Below are 18,659 nucleotides of genomic sequence, written 5' to 3'. Positions count from 1 at the left end.
CACTGCTCCTTGTCAGTCTGGGACTCCCTTCCAGGTGTCCTTGACTGCAGTAGAGTCTTCTCTACTTATTGGACCACCTGCTACCCCGGTGGTCCAAAGGTTACTGTTGCACCAAAACACTTACTCACTCAGGTGTCTAGAGGTTAGTCATATTTGATTATTGGCGATTCTGCAGATCCCCAATAATCAGGTATATCTGTATTCTTGGGAATACTGCAGATCGCCAAGAATCAGATTCTCTCTGTGGTTGCTGACACCTATCGTTACAAAACGCCTCCGAAATCCAAAAAATGCTGCAGCCCCGGAGTATGCGTTTCTGCAAAACGCCTACCACTCTGGTGTACACCAGCCCATTGAAATACATTACCCAAGCTTTTCCACATCCGCAAGCGGTTCTAAAAACGCTACCAAAACCGGTCGGTGTGCACTAGGCCTTACAGAGTCTCTATAACGGTACAATTCTTTCATAGGTCCACTTTAACTGCCAGAGCAGCATGTAAACACCTATCACCTAGTGATAACCTATGAGGGGCTCTGATCAATCAGATTTGTTACAGGAACTGTCGGCAGAGCTGTGTAGTGACAGGCAGGAGGAGGTCATACATCCATTACACAACAGAAAATTCAGCTCTTACAAGTAAGACAGGCAGGGCAATGCTGATCATGTCATTACTAGTTCTCAGGGTCGGTTCTAGACTTTTTGCTGCCTGAGGCAAGCTTGTGAGGATGTGCCCCCCCCCCTCCCCCCCTTCTCGATTTGGAATGATCGTACAGCACTTGACAGTTTACTTTGCTTCATTTAATGTTCTCATATGACATGCTGCAGCTCAACACAATAGCACACTGGCTGGCTGTGAGTCTGTGACAAACACACTGCTCACCCTCAGCCACTCCACACCTCCTCAGTCAGGACAGCATTGCCACCTCCTCCCTTCTGCTGTGCTAGTCCAATGAAACACTGCTGCTCTCCTGCCTCCCCCCCCCTCACTCACTGCCAGACTCCTCACACAGCACAACAAGCGGCTTTTCCCCAATGATGATCTCCTGCCTCCTCACTCACTATCAGACTCCTCACACAGCACAACAAGCTGCTTTTCCCCAATGATGACCTCCTCACCTCGCTCTCCTCTCGCTTGTCCTCCTACTGTGACTGCATGCTGTTAGTGTAAACACAGTACAAACATGCTGCTCCTGTAATCTCTGCACCTGATGCAAATGTTCACCTTGCTTCATGAGAGAACTGGCCCTGCTAGTCTTGATATCTCTCTTGAAGTTGTCTTTAGCTGGGCTTAAACTAGCATTGGTCCTGTCTAGGAGAACTCATGGAGAAGCATATGATTTGTTTGACCAGATTTGCAGAGCTCTGGTTTGCTGTGATCACATCCTGCTTCAGCACATGATCATGACTAGCCAATCAGAGACTTGCATTTTTATCACCTGACCAAACTGATCACACACTTCTCTGTGAGTTCTCCTAGATTGGATAATATTGGATTGAATATTATGTGCATGCAAAGATTACACTACTGAGTGACCACAGGATCTTATTTCACTCCTACATACAGGCTGGATTTCACCTTGGTCGATGATGAAGAAAATAATCAGTTCATTCTAGACCTTGCCATCTACAGGTATGTTTGTGCTATGAAAACAAATCTGAATGAATATGAAACCAACAATATTTATTGAGAGATTTGCAGAGAGGTGTAGCACATGAGTGGTAGGAGGAGCCAGTGTAGAGATTTGAAGAAAGGAGGAGCTGATGTGGAGTGGTGGGAGGAGCCAGTGTAGAGATTTTCAGAAAGGAGCAGCTGATGAGGAGTGGTGGGGGGAGCCAGTGTAGAGATTTTTAGAAAGGAGCAGCTGGTGAAGAGTGGTGGGAGGAGCCAGTGTAGAGATTTTCAGAAAGGAGCAGCTGATGAGGAGTGGTGGGGGGAGCCAGTGTAGAGGTTTTCAGAAAGGAGCAGCTGATGAGGAGTGGTGGGGGGAGCCAGTGTAGAGATTTTTTAGAAAGGAGCAGCTGATGAGGGGTGGTGGGGGGGAGCCAGTGTAGAGATTTTCAGAAAGGAGCAGCTGATGAGGAGTGGTGGGAGGAGCCAGTGTAGAGATTTTTAGAAAGGAGCAGCTGATGAGGAGTGGTGGGGGGAGCCAGTGTAGAGATTTTCAGAAAGAAGCAGCTGATGAGGAATGGTGGGAGGAGCCAGTATAGAGATTTGCAGGGAGGAGCAGCCGATGAGGAGTGGCGGAGGGAGCCAGTGTAGAGATTTGCAGAGAGGTGTAGCAGATGAGTGGTGGGAGGAGCCAGTGTAGAGATTTTCAGAAAGAAGCAGCTAATGAGGAGTGGTGGGGGGAGCCAGTGTAGAGATTTTCAGAAAGGAGCAGCTGATGAGGAGTGGTGGGGGGAGCCAGTGTAGAGATTTTTAGAAAGGAGCAGCTGGTGAAGAGTGGTGGGAGGAGCCAGTGTAGAGATTTTTAGAAAGGAGCAGCTGGTGAAGAGTGGTGGGGGGAGCCAGTGTAGAGATTTTTTAGAAAGGAGCAGCTGATGAGGGGTGGTGGGGGGGAGCCAGTGTAGAGATTTTCAGAAAGGAGCAGCTGATGAGGAGTGGTGGGGGGAGCCAGTGTAGAGATTTTTTAGAAAGGAGCAGCTGATGAGGGGTGGTGGGGGGGAGCCAGTGTAGAGATTTTCAGAAAGGAGCAGCTGATGAGGAGTGGTGGGAGGAGCCAGTGTAGAGATTTTTAGAAAGGAGCAGCTGATGAGGAGTGGTGGGGGGAGCCAGTGTAGAGATTTTCAGAAAGAAGCAGCTGATGAGGAATGGTGGGAGGAGCCAGTATAGAGATTTGCAGGGAGGAGCAGCCGATGAGGAGTGGCGGAGGGAGCCAGTGTAGAGATTTGCAGAGAGGTGTAGCAGATGAGTGGTGGGAGGAGCCAGTGTAGAGATTTTCAGAAAGAAGCAGCTAATGAGGAGTGGTGGGAGGGGCCAGTGTAGAGATTTTCAGAAAGATGCAGCTGATGAGGAGTGGTGGGGGGAGCCAGTGTAGAGATTTTCAGAAAGGAGCAGCTGATGAGGAGTGGTGGGAGGAGCCAGTGTAGAGATTCTCAGAAAGGAGCAGCTGATGAGTGGTGGGGGGAGCCAGTGTAGAGATTCTCAGAAAGGAGCAGCTGATGAGGAGTGGTGGGGGGAGCCAGTGTAGAGATTCTCAGAAAGGAGCAGCTGATGAGGAGTGGTGGGGGGAGCCAGTGTAGAGATTTTCAGAAAGAAGCAGCTAATGAGGAGTGGTGGGGGGAGCCAGTGTAGAGACTTGCATAGAGGTGTAGCAGATGAGTGGTGGGAGGAGCCAGTGTAGAGATTTTCAGAAAGGAGCAGCTGATGAGGAGTGGTGGGAGGAGCCAGTGTAGAGATTTTCAGAAAGGAGCAGCTGATGAGGAGTGGTGGGGGAAGCCAGTGTAGAGATTTTCAGAAAGAGGCAGCTGATGAGGAGTGGTGGGGGGAGCCAGTGTAGAGATTTTCAGAAAGGAGCAGCTGATGAGGGGTGGTGGGGGGAGCCAGTGTAGAGATTTTCAGAAAGGAGCAGCTGATGAGGGGTGGTGGGGGGGCCAGTGTAGAGATTTTCAGAAAGAGGCAGCCGATGAGGAGTGGTGGGAGGAGCCAGTGTAGAGATTTTCAGAAAGAGGCAGCTAATGAGGAGTGGTGGGGGAGCCAGTGTAGAGATTTTCAGAAAGAAGCAGCTAATGAGGAGTGGTGGGGGAGCCAGTGTAGAGATTTTCAGAAAGAAGCAGCTAATGAGGAGTGGTGGGAGGAGCCAGTGTAGAGATTTTCAGAAAGAGGCAGCTAATGAGGAGTGGTGGGGGAGCCAGTGTAGAGATTTTCAGAAAGGAGCAGCTAATGAGGAGTGGTGGGGGAGCCAGTGTAGAGATTTTCAGAAAGAGGCAGCTAATGAGGAGTGGTGGAGGAGCCAGTGTAGAGATTCTCAGAAAGAAGCAGCCGATGAGGAGTGGTGGGAGGAGCCAGTGTAGAGATTTTCAGAAAGGAGCAGCTGATGAGGAGTGGTGGGGGGAGCCAGTGTAGAGATTTTCAGAAAGGAGCAGCTGGTGAAGAGTGGTGGGAGGAGCCAGTGTAGAGATTTTCAGAAAGAAGCAGCCGATGAGGAGTGGTGGGAGGAGCCAGTGTAGAGATTTTCAGAAAGAAGCAGCCGATGAGGAGTGGTGGGAGGAGCCAGTGTAGAGATTCTCAGAAAGAAGCAGCTGATGAGGAGTGGTGGGGGGAGCCAGTGTAGAGATTTTCAGAAAGGAGCAGCTGATGAGGAGTGGTGGGAGGAGCCAGTGTAGAGATTCTCAGAAAGAAGCAGCTGATGAGGAGTGGTGGGGGGAGCCAGTGTAGAGATTTTCAGAAAGAAGCAGCCGATGAGGAGTGGTGGGAGGAGCCAGTGTAGAGATTCTCAGAAAGAAGCAGCTGATGAGGAGTGGTGGGGGGAGCCAGTGTAGAGATTTTCAGAAAGGAGCAGCTGATGAGGAGTGGTGGTGAGGGTGGTGGGGGGGGGGGCAGTGTAGAGATTTGCAGAGAGGTGCAGCTGATGATGAGTTGTGAGAAAGATAAATAAGTTTGCAGCATTCATGATAGGTTGTAGAGGGAAGGGACTAGTTAATGGAATACCAAATGTGTAGTAGTAGCTGAGGCAAGAGATTGGTGGGCCTCTTTATAGACATGTCTATGAGCAGATCGCCTGAAAAGTACTGTTATTTCTGCAGAAATACTGGCATTTTCCTGCTGATCAGCTGGCTGCTCCCGACTGCTAATCGCCACTTTCATTTTTGCGTCTCGTTAGCAATAACACTACAGATCACCAAACGGCACTCAACACTTTGAAAGTGGAGAATGCGGTTGGCGACGTGGAAAGATTTGTTGTCAAACACACATTTACCATAGTTGGGAAGCGTCCCCACTTTCCTCACTTAAGTCCAACCGCCCTAACTGCAGAGATAAAGGACTGTTCTATTACCAATTGCAGGGCTGGCCTCAGACATTTCTGGACCCCATACCCTCCCCCCTTTCCCAACACACATACACACACACACGCCAGTGCCTCTCTTTAATCACACCCTCTCCCCTTCACTCCTTAAAGGAGTTCTTTGGTGGTGTTCAAAAAACAAAAACCAACACTTACCTGGAGCTTCTATCAGCCCCCTGCAGCTGTCATGTCCCAGAAAACCTTGTACTGCACCTGCGCAGCAAGCTCCCAATGACACGCTTGGGAGCAAGCATTACTCGTCTAGTTAGACGAATATTAGACCGGGACTGGTGGCGGGGAACCGAGGATTGTAGGAGGACATCGCGGGCCATGAAAGCCCCAGGTAAGTTTCCGTTTTTAACACCACTAAAGAACCCCTTTAAATTCTAATGTAGAGGGGGCCACAGACGACATGCAGAAGACCGGAGCAAATGAAGGCAGAGCAGAATGATCCTAGGGCTGCAGGAGATCCAGAGAAGAAAGAACTCCTTCACTGTGCAGTTAGGTAGTTATGAAAGCCGCACTGATGATCTGCTGGTGTACTTTCACATTACACACACTCTTCCCACTCCCCTCTCCAGGGTACAGCCAATCACAAACTGCAGCTGGGGCCCATGTGGCACTGCCACTATTTGGGGCACAGCCTCATCTCGGGCCCCATACTGATGTCCCTCCTGTGATGCCCTATCAGTGACCCTGACCAACTGCAATGGAAAAAAAAAAAAAGTGTACATGGGCAGTGTCAGGAACCGGCCCGCGGCACGCCTGCGTATACGGTTCCCGACTGCGGGTTTGACCAGATTAAGCGGGGAACAGCCTTATTTAAGCTACAAACAAGGCTGGAACCCCTCAAACACTTCCCACTGCCACCACTAGCGTTGCTAGACACGTTCACTCAGCTATCGAGTGCTCAATACGCACTCTGCGTTTTCGTATTTGGGTCAGCTTTGCGCTTAGGCCAAATACGGGAACGCCACGCACCCACACACACACACAGTTGCAATCTTACACTGTCGTGAAGCAAAGACCCACTAACAGTCGTTCCGAACGATACTGTTAGCCACTCTGCTGTCGCTACTCGCACTGGCGTTGTTCGTACGTTGGGTCAGCTGCGCGCTTAGGCCAACGTATGACAAACGCCCCCACACACAATGCAATTACAATTTCATACGGTAGTGTTGCTCAAGCGTACAATTAGGCATGAACTTATACACGGTTACACTTCAGTCTCTTCTAGGCTATGAGTGTTAGTTTAGTACGGCAGAAGTCAAACTTATTAAATAATAATTTAATATTCTAGAAAAACATAGAACAATGCAGAACTTAATATATACAAAAAGATTACAAAAAGACAAAGTAAAAAATAGTTACAAGATAAAAGTTACAAAGATAACACACACGGATATTTGCGTAAAATAAAAATGGGGATTAAAAAAAACGTTACCAACTTGAAGGTCTCAAAGTTGTCGGCAGGAGCATGCTGCTTGTTCGACCGGAAGTCGAGATCGACTCTAGCTATGCGCTAACTCCCAGAGCAGATGGTCACTAGGCATTTGCCTCTGCTTTTTATACTCTGAGCTACGCCTGGAGGCTGCAACTTACTTGGGGAGGGGAGGAACTAGGTTTTAATTAAATCTCAGACATATTCCATTTCCAGGTAAAAGTCTACTATACATCAAAGATTGTGAAGTTAGGCTTTCAACTCCAGGTGAAAACTTGATTAAGGCGTTTTCCTGTCTCCGTTCTCAGACATACATGGGATTTCCAGAGATCCACATACATGAAAAGGGTACTATGGCACACACACAAAACAAAAGACTTCCTTCACTTCCAATCTCCCCAGGTTACAGGTGACAATTGATTAAGGCTTTCACATTGCAGCAGGATGTCCTGTGTGATAGGTGACTGGTCGTATTCACTGAAGACCTCTTTAGATGCAAATGTAGGTCTAGTGACCCACCCACACAAATACATGAACAGTCCATGAATCTAGCCTGCATCTCTACACCTTTGACATACCACAGCAGATGGGAAAATGAAAATATATTACTGTATTATCCTTAATAGCATCAGCACCCCAATATATCTCCACAGGCAGGATCTAAGTAGGACTGGTACTGTATGTACACGAGTTTATCTAGTCATTGCGCACGTGACTTCCAGAACCCTTTAAGAGCCTATGTACCTAGCGAGCTAACCACCGACACCCTAAGAATTCCTTTTATACAGAATAAATAGTCAAATTTGAGTGTAACCTTTAAAAAGAGCAATTATGTTGTATGCATGATCTACGTTCAGAATCGGAGGCATTTACAATAGCGAGTCATTAAAAGCCAACCTTTTAGTATCAGTGAGGCATTGCAGCCTTTTTATGGTAATTACTACTAGTCTAATATTAAGCTAGCAGAAAATACTTATTTTTCCTATTTTTAAGTTCATACTCTGTTGTGTTTACTTTGCAGACATTTAGACACTTCTCTGGTTGACGTAGATGTTCAGCCCACGCATGTCCGAGTCCTGGTGAAAAATAAGGTACAGTGAAATAAGTGAGACGCAAATACTCCTACACATAGACGCATACTGCATTGCCTGTGTATGTCTGATAATTTCCATCTTTTGTATTTGATCACTTTTGCTTTCTTGAACTTCCTCTGTAATAGTGTAAGCACCTGAGTAACATTACAGACATTATTGTAATTACTATTGAATTCTGGCATTGTTTGTTCACACTTTACTTCCTGGTGGCTGGCCTGCAATTTCCATCAAAGCCTGTATCACATACAGATCTGTTTGAACTTGCAGGAGACAAGCCCACCTCTATTAATTAGCATATTGTCTGCCAGCTGACCAGGCCTTCCTAATTAGCTCTGTGTATCTGAGAGCTCATTCTTTTGTCGGTTCGCCAACAAATAGGTTCACTTTCTAAGGGCAGCTTTCAAAGGGCGAAAAAATGAATTTACCAGAATTCACCAGTAATTCAGCAGAAATAAGCACCACATTAAGGTAACATTATCTTTGTTGTGATTTACTTGTATTGCTGAACACTATTGCTATCTAACTAGATCATCTCTGCCTTTGAATCTGAACTGCACAGCCCACAAGCCACTCCATCAAATAAAAACAAACATGCATGATTGCAGGACCTTACCAGGGCTGCCCCTACTCTCTGGAACTCGCTCCCTCCAGCCACCGGACTCGCCCCCACCTTTAATACCTTCACACAAGCTCTCAAGACTCACCCTTTCATGCTCGCATACCCCCCTACACCAGCACCATAATATGTTCTGTTAGACACCCTCTCAACAGATGCACCTATTGTCTCCACCCCCACCCTTTAGATTGTAAGCCTCTGGCAGGGCCCTCTCCCTTAGTGTTTCCAGCTTGATTATGCAATCTTACTGACAATCACCCCTCTTGTGGACTAGAACAGTCTCTATTTTGACCTATGACACTGTATTATCAAATCATTTGCATTATCTTGTTTTGTTGTGAGTTTCCTGTATGTCCTACCTTGTATGTTACCCCTTTTATCTATTGTGCAGCGCTGCGTAATATGTTGGCGCTATATAAATACAATAAATAATAATAATAATAATAATACTTACCAACATTTTGATATAAGAGAGAGGGACACTTAAAGGGAATCAGAGAGGAAAAAATAAAGCAGTTATACATACCTGGGGCTTCCTCCAGCCCCATACGCGCTGATCGATCCCACGCCGCCATCCTCCTCTGCCCGCAGCTACGAGAACCGGCTCCGCGCTGATCCGTCAGTCGGAGCCAGTCTAAGCGCAGCAGAGGTGCGCTCTTTGCGTATCTCTGCAGGAGTGTATGGAGAGATACGTAGAGGGCACTCTTCTCCTACGTAGCCCGGCTCCGATGACGTCAGCGACGAGAGCCCGTTCTCGTAGTTGCGGGCAGCGGTGGACGGCGGCGTGGGATCGATCAGCGCATATGGGGCTGCAGGAAGCCCCAGGTATGTATAACTGCTTTTATTATTTTTTTAGATAAGGTTCCTCTCTGGTTCCCTTTAAGACACACAGGTGGTGTGTCTTAAAGGGAACCAGAGAGGGACCTTATCTAAAAAAATTAACCAGGATAGAAAAGACCAGAGTGGTCCGAATCATAAAACAACACCCCTAGTCACGCATACCATCAAGATTTTATAAGAAAAATATGTTGTTTTATGATTCGGACCACACTGGTCTTTTCTATCCTGGTTCATTTTCCTTCATAACACATGGAAATGGGTATAAAGTTTAGAGTCAATTTAACACATTTTTCAGTAGAAAAATACATATATTTATATAGATCTGTACATGAGTCCTGAAAGAGGGACAAATTAGGTAGAAAGAGGGACAGAGGCAAAGGGCTCCCAAAGAGGGACTGTCCCTCTAAAGGAGGGACAGTTGGGAGCTGTGTAGACGTACTGGTGGAGGACTGGAATTACACCTAGATAACACTCAAAGGACTACTCGGGGAAATGTCATCTAAAGAAAATTGTAAAGGTAAGCCCCTAACACAATGAAACGTAACCTTTATTGGTGCGATTAGGCTGGACTGCCGCTCTCAGCTTGCCAGTAGGAAACCAAACAGAAACCCCACCATGATGCTTTCTCTGGAATTCTTGGGGATCCCGATGTGGATAATGTGGTGTTTTTGGAGGTAGGCTCAAACCATCTTAAAATTCATTTGGATGGGGGGGGGGGGGGGGGGGACACTAAAAAGGGAATTTAGGCCTGTTTTTATTATGTTTGTATATTCATTTCATCTTATGTTGTGGGAAAGAGAAACTGAGGTATAACAAATGTAGAAAACTGTCCATACGTTAATTTTATAGCCTTTTGACCACTGTTCAGGTCTGCATTCTGCAGGTCTCTGGAAGAGAGACCTTTTGTCAGTTGTGCAGCTTGCTGCTGAGGAATTTGCATGTTTGTCATGCAGATTGCCTAGCCACATCCTTTGTAGGCTTGCTCTATAAATACTATGTGATATCACAGACCTGGGCTGGTCATAATGGTTAGTCCTGTGAAACACTCCTGGAGTGTCAGCCTTGCTCATTGTTTGAAGATTAGTCTAGTGTAATTCCTGGGACTGCACTAGGCAGGTTCCCTAGTGCAGTTAGGATTGCATATCTGTTTTGTTTGTCTGTTGCGATTGTCCTGTCCCAGCGGTGGTCGACAGAAAGTCGTTCTGATCTTTGTTCTTGGAGTATAGCTGGAGCAGCGGTTGCTACCAGCTATCTCATCTGATCTGTCTTGCCTGGATCGCACTCGCCTTGCGCTAGTGCTGTGGATCCGTCCGATCTCCATCTCTCTTTCTATACTTGGATCGCACTTGCTCTGGCGGAAAGAGCAGTGGATGCAGCTCGCTCTGTTTCTATACTTGGATCGCACTCGCCTTGCGCTAGTGCTGTGGATCCTTCTGGTCTGCTACTCTCTTGCTGTACTTGGATCGCACTCGCTCTGGCGGAAAGAGCAGTGGATCATATCTCTCACTTATTCCTGTTTTCGTGTATCTGTCTTGTCTGCTACGAACGCTTGCTGGAGGCTCGGTGAGGTAACCGTTAAGCAATCGCTCGCGTCTTCTGTTTCATGTTTGTCTGTCAGTGGTTAGTTAGGCGTGCTTGTCTCTGTTGTGCTTAACACGCGGAGACCGCGCATAAACGCGTGCATTGTTGCGAATGAGTGCGGTGTTCGCGTTTAGTTAGCGTTTGTTATTTTCCTTATCTCCTCATTGTATATTTGCTGTGCCTTTGCTACTCTCGTGCTCTGCCTTGCTGTAGCTTTGTGTCACCTCTGGCAATCGCCTCTCTTGCGATTGCGTTCCTACTTCATATCTGCTGTTGGATGTGCATCGTCGCGGGTTGGCGACTAGTTTGGTGCACACACATACAATCTGTCCCTTTGCTCAATCTAATTCGCAATCGCTTCTCAGGCGATTGCGTTCTCACTCAGTTTCCTTTGTTGTGTGTCCGTCGTCGCAGGTTGGCGACTAGATTGGTGGACATACATACATTCCTCATCTGTGCTTATTCGGTCTTGTGTCGCTGTTAGCAACCGCCATCTCTGGCGATTGCCTTCTCACTTTATCTTCCTGGTTGTGTGTTCATCGTCGCAGGGTGGCGACTAGATTGGTGGACACACATACCCTCTGTCGCTTTGATCTCTCTCTTTCAGGGCTATCTTGCCCTGCGTTTCTTCCCTTCGTACAATTCCTGTCTGGCGTCTGTGGCAGGGCAGAGGAGCTGCTCCTCTGCACTCCACAGCTCCACCTGCCGACAGGAATTTCCCTCTACAGGTGCATTGCACCTTTTGCTGGATTCCCTCAAATTACACGTTTGTGGAGGATTTCCGCAGTGTCAGCGCACGTCTTGTGCGCTGATCACGGAGAGAATTCCACAATCGTTACAGCACCATAAGAATGGCTGCAGTTTACATTTTCCTTCCTGAAATTTGTATTTTTCTCCGCCCACTGATGGCCCGGCGTTGCCCGGGTATGTATTTGGCTGGTGTTGGCTGCGCCCACGTTTTCTAACCCTAACACACATTTACCCAATTACTCGAAGACCAAGTTTGTGAGCTTTGCGGTCTTTGGCATCAATAATTTGCATTGAAATAAAACAAATCTGGTTGGCTGTTTGTGGCTCCACCCCCTTTTCTGAATTTGAACCCCAGTCACCCAATGACCAACTGTACCAGGTTTGACGATTTTCAATTTTCTATTGAAAATCTGTGTGTAGTGTGTGAAGGGATTAGAGATGATAGATTCATCTCTGATCAGATCTGTTGGCCATATCCAGCAGTGACAGTACTGCCATTTGTAGCCTAGGCTCTGTATTATGCAGAATTTTCCCCACCAGAGCATATTGACCAGAGATCTAAGGAGTGCCCAAATTTAAAAGAATACACTTACCTGGGGCTTCTTCTAGCTCACTGTAGGCGGCGAGGTCCCCCGGCGTCCTCCTGGCTCCTCTCCTTCAGCCTCCGCCGGCCCCCGTTCTCGGCGGAGGCTGAAGGAGAGGCTCTTCCTGGTTAATGAATGGGGCATCACGGCGGCCGGCGTGACAGGTCTGCACATGCGCTGGTTTTCCATGCATGCGCAGACCTTTCCCGCCAGCCGCCGTGATGACGTGAAGCGGTCGGCTTGATGACGCATTGTGTCATTAACCAGGAAGAGCCGGCTCGACACCCGGACCAAATGACGCCGGTAACGTTACCGGCGGAGGCTGAAGGAGAGGAGCCAGGAGGGCGCCGGGGGACCTCGCCGCCTACAGTGAGCTGGAAGAAGCCCCAGGTAAGTGTAATCTTTTACATTCGGGCACTCCTCGGAGTCCCTTCAAATGAACATTCCGCCGGGATCAACTGCCAATACTAAAGATGTCGCCACCAGTTATAAATTTCAGAATGTAAATCAGGGAGAGGAAAGATTTCACAATGGGCAAACACTGTACTAATAATTTATAAATTATTATTTTAAAAAGTAAGCAATTATTCATTACTCTCTTCAACCAGACTTGCAGCCTGTTCACCAATCGCGAAGATAATGGCGCCCTGCTCTCATTCTCTTCTTCCACCATATATGTCTGATTGCGCACACTTTCATTGTTTACAGTGGGCCCCTTGTGGAACATGGACACTTGCCAAGGGCCCGCGTCTCCCCTGTATGTGCAGCTCATGTCTCTATACCTTGTATAAAGCTGCCCCTTGGAGCGGTTGCTGCTGACGACGCAGCGGTCCTCATTACGCCTCGTGTCGCGGATGCTGGAGGTCGGGGAATGAGGAATCGCGTTGGACCGGAGCTCGCAGATGAATGTCTCCCCTCTGCTGGGCTCACGCTGCTCACTCTGGGAATTGACTTACAGAATTATTCGCAATCTGCCACTTCCTGCCAGTCATTCCATCCATCAGGCGGAGCACAGGGGAGCTCAGCCCGCCGTTCCCGTCACACCGAGCCTGCTCCGGGATTTGTCAGCGGTGTCGGTCACGCTGTGACGGGAGTGATGTGAGGACAGCTTCCAGACAACGGCATTCCATGTACTGTCTAACCACGGGAGCGATTCCAACACGCAGCATACAAAGGCATGAAAAGCTCCCCCCTCCTTCCTTTCATGCCATTGTGATAATGCTGTCAGAATACTAACAGACATTATTCCTCTGTTAAAGGAGAACCAAAGTCAAATAAAGTAAGGAAGCCAGTATATCTGTCACAGTCTATAGATTAATGTTTTAAAGGCCCAGTTCAAGCTTGTGTTATTTTTAATGTTTTTGCATTACATAGTTTGGTTGAAAAAAGACATCCGTCTATCAAGTTCAACCAGGGAAAAAAAAAACAAGAAAAAACTCCACCCTGAACCCGTCCATATCCCAGTTGATCCAGGGGAAGGTGAAAAAACCTTACAAGGTCTTGGCCAATTAGTCTTCAAGTGGAAAATTTCCTACCTGGGTCTGAATGGCAGTCAGATAAATCCCTGGATTAACTCTCCCAGGAATTGCCTAGTAATTATAGACATGGATGCCCTTCAATGCAAGGAAAGCTGTTTTAAATGTCTCTTTAAATGCAGATATAGAGGTTGCCATAACTACTTAAGCAGCCCATACACTCAGCCGATTTTCTGGCCGACCGATCGATCCCGATCGATCGATCGATTGCAAATCGGTTGGCCAATCGACCGATCGACGGCCGATTTCGATCGATTTCGATGGATTTCCATCGAACTTGCAGGGTGGAAAATTTAGGTCGATCTGATGAGATTGCTTATCAGTTTGCATTGGCCTTAATGGAAATCTGATGGCAAAAAAATGCAATCAGATCGAATTTCAATAGATTTCAAACTGAAATCTATTGGAATTCTATCCTGGTAAAAAATGTTCTAAAAACGCATCAGATAGATCATCAGATGCATTTCTTATCTATCTGCTGCCAATCTGACGAGTGTATGGGCACCTTTACTGAAGTAAGATATTCCATATTTTAACCACTATCACTGTGAAGGACCCCTTTCGAAATAGATGGCAGAAACTTTTTTCCTCCTTAAGCAGATCATGTCCCCTTGTCTGTTGTACAACCCTAGGGACAAAAAGCTAATTTGCCAAACTTATGTATTAGCCTCTGATGTACTTATGCATGTTAATCAGATCACCTCTCAGTCGCCTTTTTTCGAAGCTAAATATGCCCAGTTTGTCCAACCTTTCTTGGTAAGTGAGCTCTTCCATTCCTCTGATTAATTTAGTAGCCCGCCCAATGTTGTACCCGTTCCAGAAGGTCAGTGTCCTTTGTATAGTGTGTGGCCCAAAACTGTATTCCATACTCCAGATGTGGCCTCACAAGTGATTTATACAGAGGGAGTAGTATACTAGCTTCTCAAGATATTATTTCCCGTTTTATGCATCCCGGGTTTCCTTCACATTAATACATTTTTTTGGAGCTAGTCTATTTGAGGTGACCCAGCGGAAACCTCAAGACCAAGAGCTGCTCCCTGCTTGCAGCAGTTAGGTCGGGATCACTAATTTGTAAGGAAAAGGGCATCCAGCGGGAAACTATTCACACCACCAACCAAATAGCTTTAGTAAAACTGCTTGAGCGGAGGTGGCAGCTGAAGCTAACCCTATGCCAAAGGCCGTGAGCAGGTGTTCTTGAGCGCAATTTTAGAGTTTAATGGATATTGTTTCCCGACTGGTCACCTATTTCTTATAAATGAGTGGTTGTGACCAAATTGCTGAGAGTAGGAAGCATCGTAACTACACTTGCTCCTAACTTTCTGCTTTTTTCCCCCTGAATGAGTCAGGCTCGTCCATACGGACAGCGATGTTATAGTATTACTTTAAAGGACAACTGAAGTGAGAAGTGTATGGAGGCAGCCATTTCCTTACAATAAAAGTTGCCTGGCAGCACTACTGATTTGTTTGGCTGCAGTAGTGTCTGAATCACACCAGCAACAAGCATGCAGCTAATCTTGTCAGATCTGACAATTTCAGAAACACCTGATCTGCAGCATGCTTGGTCAGGGGTTCTGGCTAAAAGGATTAGAGGCAGAGGACCAGCAGGATAGCCAGGCAACTGGCTGTAACGATCAGTGAAGCACAGAGAGGATCTGATTACCAGTGATCTGCAGAATCACTGGGAATACAGATGTATACCAGATTATACGTGATCTGCAGTATCACTGATAATCCGATATACTAGCTAACCTCTGTTCACCTGAGTAGAGTGTAGTGTTTGGTGTAACAGTAACACTTTGAGGACTAGGCCTCAGTGCAGTAAGGAGTACTGCACAGATTCCTTCTGCAGACCTGAGCTCTCCAAGACGGGAGGAGTCAGACTGACAGTAGGAAGGACAGACTGAAAGTAACCTTCAGGAGGAAGGATCACTAACAGAGCGAGGAACCGCCTCTAACAGTAAGGTCGGTTCTCGAGGTCAGACAAGCCAGGTTGTGCACACACGGACAGATAAAGTACAAGATCAGAAGGCAAAGGCGGAGTCAAAGTACAGGCAGGGTTCAGCAACGGGGTATCAGAAATATCGGGGTACAAAATCAGGAGGCAGAAGCAGAGTCAAGGAACGAGCCGGGGTTCGGCAACAGAGTATCAGAAATATCGAGGTGCAAGATCAGAGTTCAGGAGGATAGTCAAGGCAGGCAAAAGTCATAACAGATAATCACAATCAAACTAGTACTTTAGCTATCAACAGAATCTAGCTAAGTGTAGGATTACAGCTCCAGCTGGTCCCGGCACACTTCAGGATCTGACTACGGATCTGGGTGCTCCCACGTATGTGATCGCACGCCAGACAAAGAGCAAGTGAACAACCAGCAGTATATATACTCTAGGACCTTTCCAGGACCTCCCTAATTGCTGGTCCAATGAGAGCAGTGGAATTTGTCAGCTGACCCAGCTGGTCAGCCGACTCCCTTCTAACTGCTATTTAAACTCTGCCTCTGTGCTCGCGCGCGTGTAAGTCTGAATCTTGGTGGACTATCAGTCCCAGCCACACCAGTACTGTCATGCAATGTATCTAGTGCGGGGGCCGCCTCTGATGCGGATTCCGCCGTTACCAATGCGGATTCCGCTGTTACCAATGCGGATTCCGCCGCACTGCCTATGCGGCATGCGGCGTTTTTTCCGCGTTGTGACGCCATGCTGGACGCGGAAACGGCCGCCTCACCTCGAGAGACAGCGGCCTTTCCGCGTTTCCTTATACTGGCATTGCATAAAAGGAAATAAATATGGGAGACTCCATATCCCTCTCACTTCATTTGTCCATTAACTACTTTCGCCTTTTGAATGTTGCGATTACATCCAAAAGACTGCTGCTGCTCTGTTGTGCGCGGCTGCGCGCTCCTGAGCCGCCGCTCGTTAGCCTGGAGATCAATGCACACCGTTCCTATTTATGCATCTAAGTGCCCGTTAGAGAGACCGACGGCTTCTTTCAGAAGCCACAATCTTTCTAAAGGGAAAAAAAAGTTTCCCGTCCTCTTTTCACTTCCTGTAAGCGAGAGAGCTCACTTACAGGGCTAAAAAAATTTTTTTGACTATGGCCATCTTGTGGCCAAATAGTAAAACTACATCTACATACATTTTTTTTTAATAAATACAATTTATTACATTCAAATTTAACCGTTTACCCCCCACACTCCAAAACAATCAGGTGGGTGGGGAGGTAAGCATGGCACAGTCATGCAAGGTGAAAGGGCGGGGCCATCACACACTTGGGCTCATCAGCTGCTCTTGACTGCAGCTTCAGCACTTGACCAAGGATGGCTCCAGGGGGTTCCAATTATGAAGTTTTGGGAGTTTTTGGACTCATTTTTGAAATGTAAACAAACATTTTGAACATTTAGTTCAAGTTCACAAGTTGATCATAGAGATATACTGTTCCCGTAATTGTGAGTGCATTTTTAATCTATCCCAATTTTTGCCTTCTTCTTTCAGCCCTTCCAGCTTGTCCTCCCTGAAGAGGTGAAGCCAGACAGCAGCACTGCCAAGAGGTCACAAACCACCGGCCATCTGGTGGTCTCCATGCCGAAGGTAAGCCACATCAGCAGAGGTCATGTTTGGCCGCAGTTCACTCTATCCTCACTCACTTGGGGGCACCAATGAAAACTTTACCTTAGGTATAAAGCAACTTTACTTTTCCCTAGAAAATAAGCCCCTCCTAAAAATTATTCCCCAAACTCAGGGATTGGTTGACACAGAAAAAAGCTACTAGCCCCCCCCCCCACCTCCCCCAGTATAGCAATGTCGCTAGCCACCACAACATGTCTAGCTATTCACTTCCCTTATAACAATGAGAGCAATGTACCCTCCCTATAACAAGTAGAGCTGTTGCACCCATACCAAGTTCAACTATGCCCCTCATAACATGTATTTATGCCAGCTCCTCCACCCCCTATAACCCCCTCCATAGCATGTTGATTTCCTCCCCCCACATAACCTCCATTCCAAGAATAAATATGCCCCTCCTTAGCAGTCCATAACAGGTACAGCAGTGGGGGGGGGGGGGGGGACTATACCTCCATACATCTCCTCTCTAATCTCAAGATATTGTCCCTCTCGCAACCTTCGCTCCTCCCAAGAAATTCTCCTGGCCTCTAAGCTGATCACCTCCTCTCACGCTCGCATCCAGGACTTTACACGAGCATCACCCCTTATCTGGAACTCTCTTCCACAGCCTGTATGTCATGCTCCAAACCTGGACAGCTTCAAACGCACTTTAAAAACACACCTTTTCAGACAAGCTTATAACATTCTATAGCCCTTATTTACTTCTCTGTCACAATGTAATCAGAGGCAAAGAATCACTGCCTCATCCATCCTCCACCCCCTTACCTAGTGTGTCCCCCACAACCCATTAGATTGTAAGCTCGCAAGGGCAGGGTCATCCTCCTAATGTTTACTGTTCTTGTAACAATATTTGTGCTGCTTGGAACTCTGCTGTACATTTGTTAGTGTATCTATGTTCCCCTTGTCGTCTTATTGTGCTTTGTAAAGCGCTGCGGAATATGTTGGTGCTATATAAATAAAAAATAATAATAATATTAATACCTGTTCTTGCTATGTGGGAGAAGGAAGTCGCCATGCTTTGGAGTGGGTTATGGGGGGGGGGGGGGGGCATAGCTGTTAATTTAAAAGTGTACACGGTAGATTCACCTATCGTGAACTGCCAGGCCTCAGTACAGTCCTCTGTTATACCATCCAGCACTGCTAATGCATTAAATCTGCTCAGGGGCACAGGAAATTTGGGTGCAAGAGGTGTTGCGGAAGCTTGGGCACCACATAGGCGTCTGAGCTGATATTGGCAAATAATGGAAACGTGGGCGCCTGTGTCACCTATGAAGCACCCAGTCTTCTTTGGCGCCCAATATTTTTCATGTACAAGGGCAAAGGTGGTGCAGTTATTGGTATAGGGTGAGGGGGGGAGGCAGTTAGGCAGTTTTTCATCGGTGGGGGGATCGGTTAGGCATCGATAGAACAAAGGCTTGTGTGATAATAGGGTTAAGTTTAGCTATAGTCAAATATTGGTGAAATTTACAGATATTTTAATAGTGGCTATTTCAATCTCCCACATTACCGCGGCAGCCATTTGGCATGTACGTCTGCTCAGTGTGCAGCTTTACTGCCAGGCAGACCGTGCCCCACTTTAAGGTCACTTG

General features: G+C 47.2%; 1 protein-coding gene across 2 annotated transcripts in view; it reads left to right on the top strand.

The window, feature by feature from the left end:
* DNAAF11 (dynein axonemal assembly factor 11) overlaps window positions 1-18,659 on the top strand; it is a 122,792-nt gene that overhangs the window by 55,037 nt on the left and 49,096 nt on the right. For both annotated transcript variants that reach the window (XM_068238038.1, XM_068238037.1), the window contains exons 8-10: window positions 1,566-1,631; window positions 7,470-7,539; window positions 16,939-17,034. In XM_068238038.1, the coding sequence (XP_068094139.1) occupies window positions 1,566-1,631; window positions 7,470-7,539; window positions 16,939-17,034 (232 nt within the window). The remainder of the gene's footprint in view (window positions 1-1,565; window positions 1,632-7,469; window positions 7,540-16,938; window positions 17,035-18,659) is intronic.

This window comes from Hyperolius riggenbachi, chromosome 5, assembly GCF_040937935.1.
Source record: "Hyperolius riggenbachi isolate aHypRig1 chromosome 5, aHypRig1.pri, whole genome shotgun sequence".
Classification (NCBI taxonomy): Eukaryota; Metazoa; Chordata; class Amphibia; order Anura; family Hyperoliidae; genus Hyperolius; species Hyperolius riggenbachi.
Note: the sequence above shows the minus strand (reverse complement) of the source record. Positions and strands in the feature narration are given on the sequence as shown.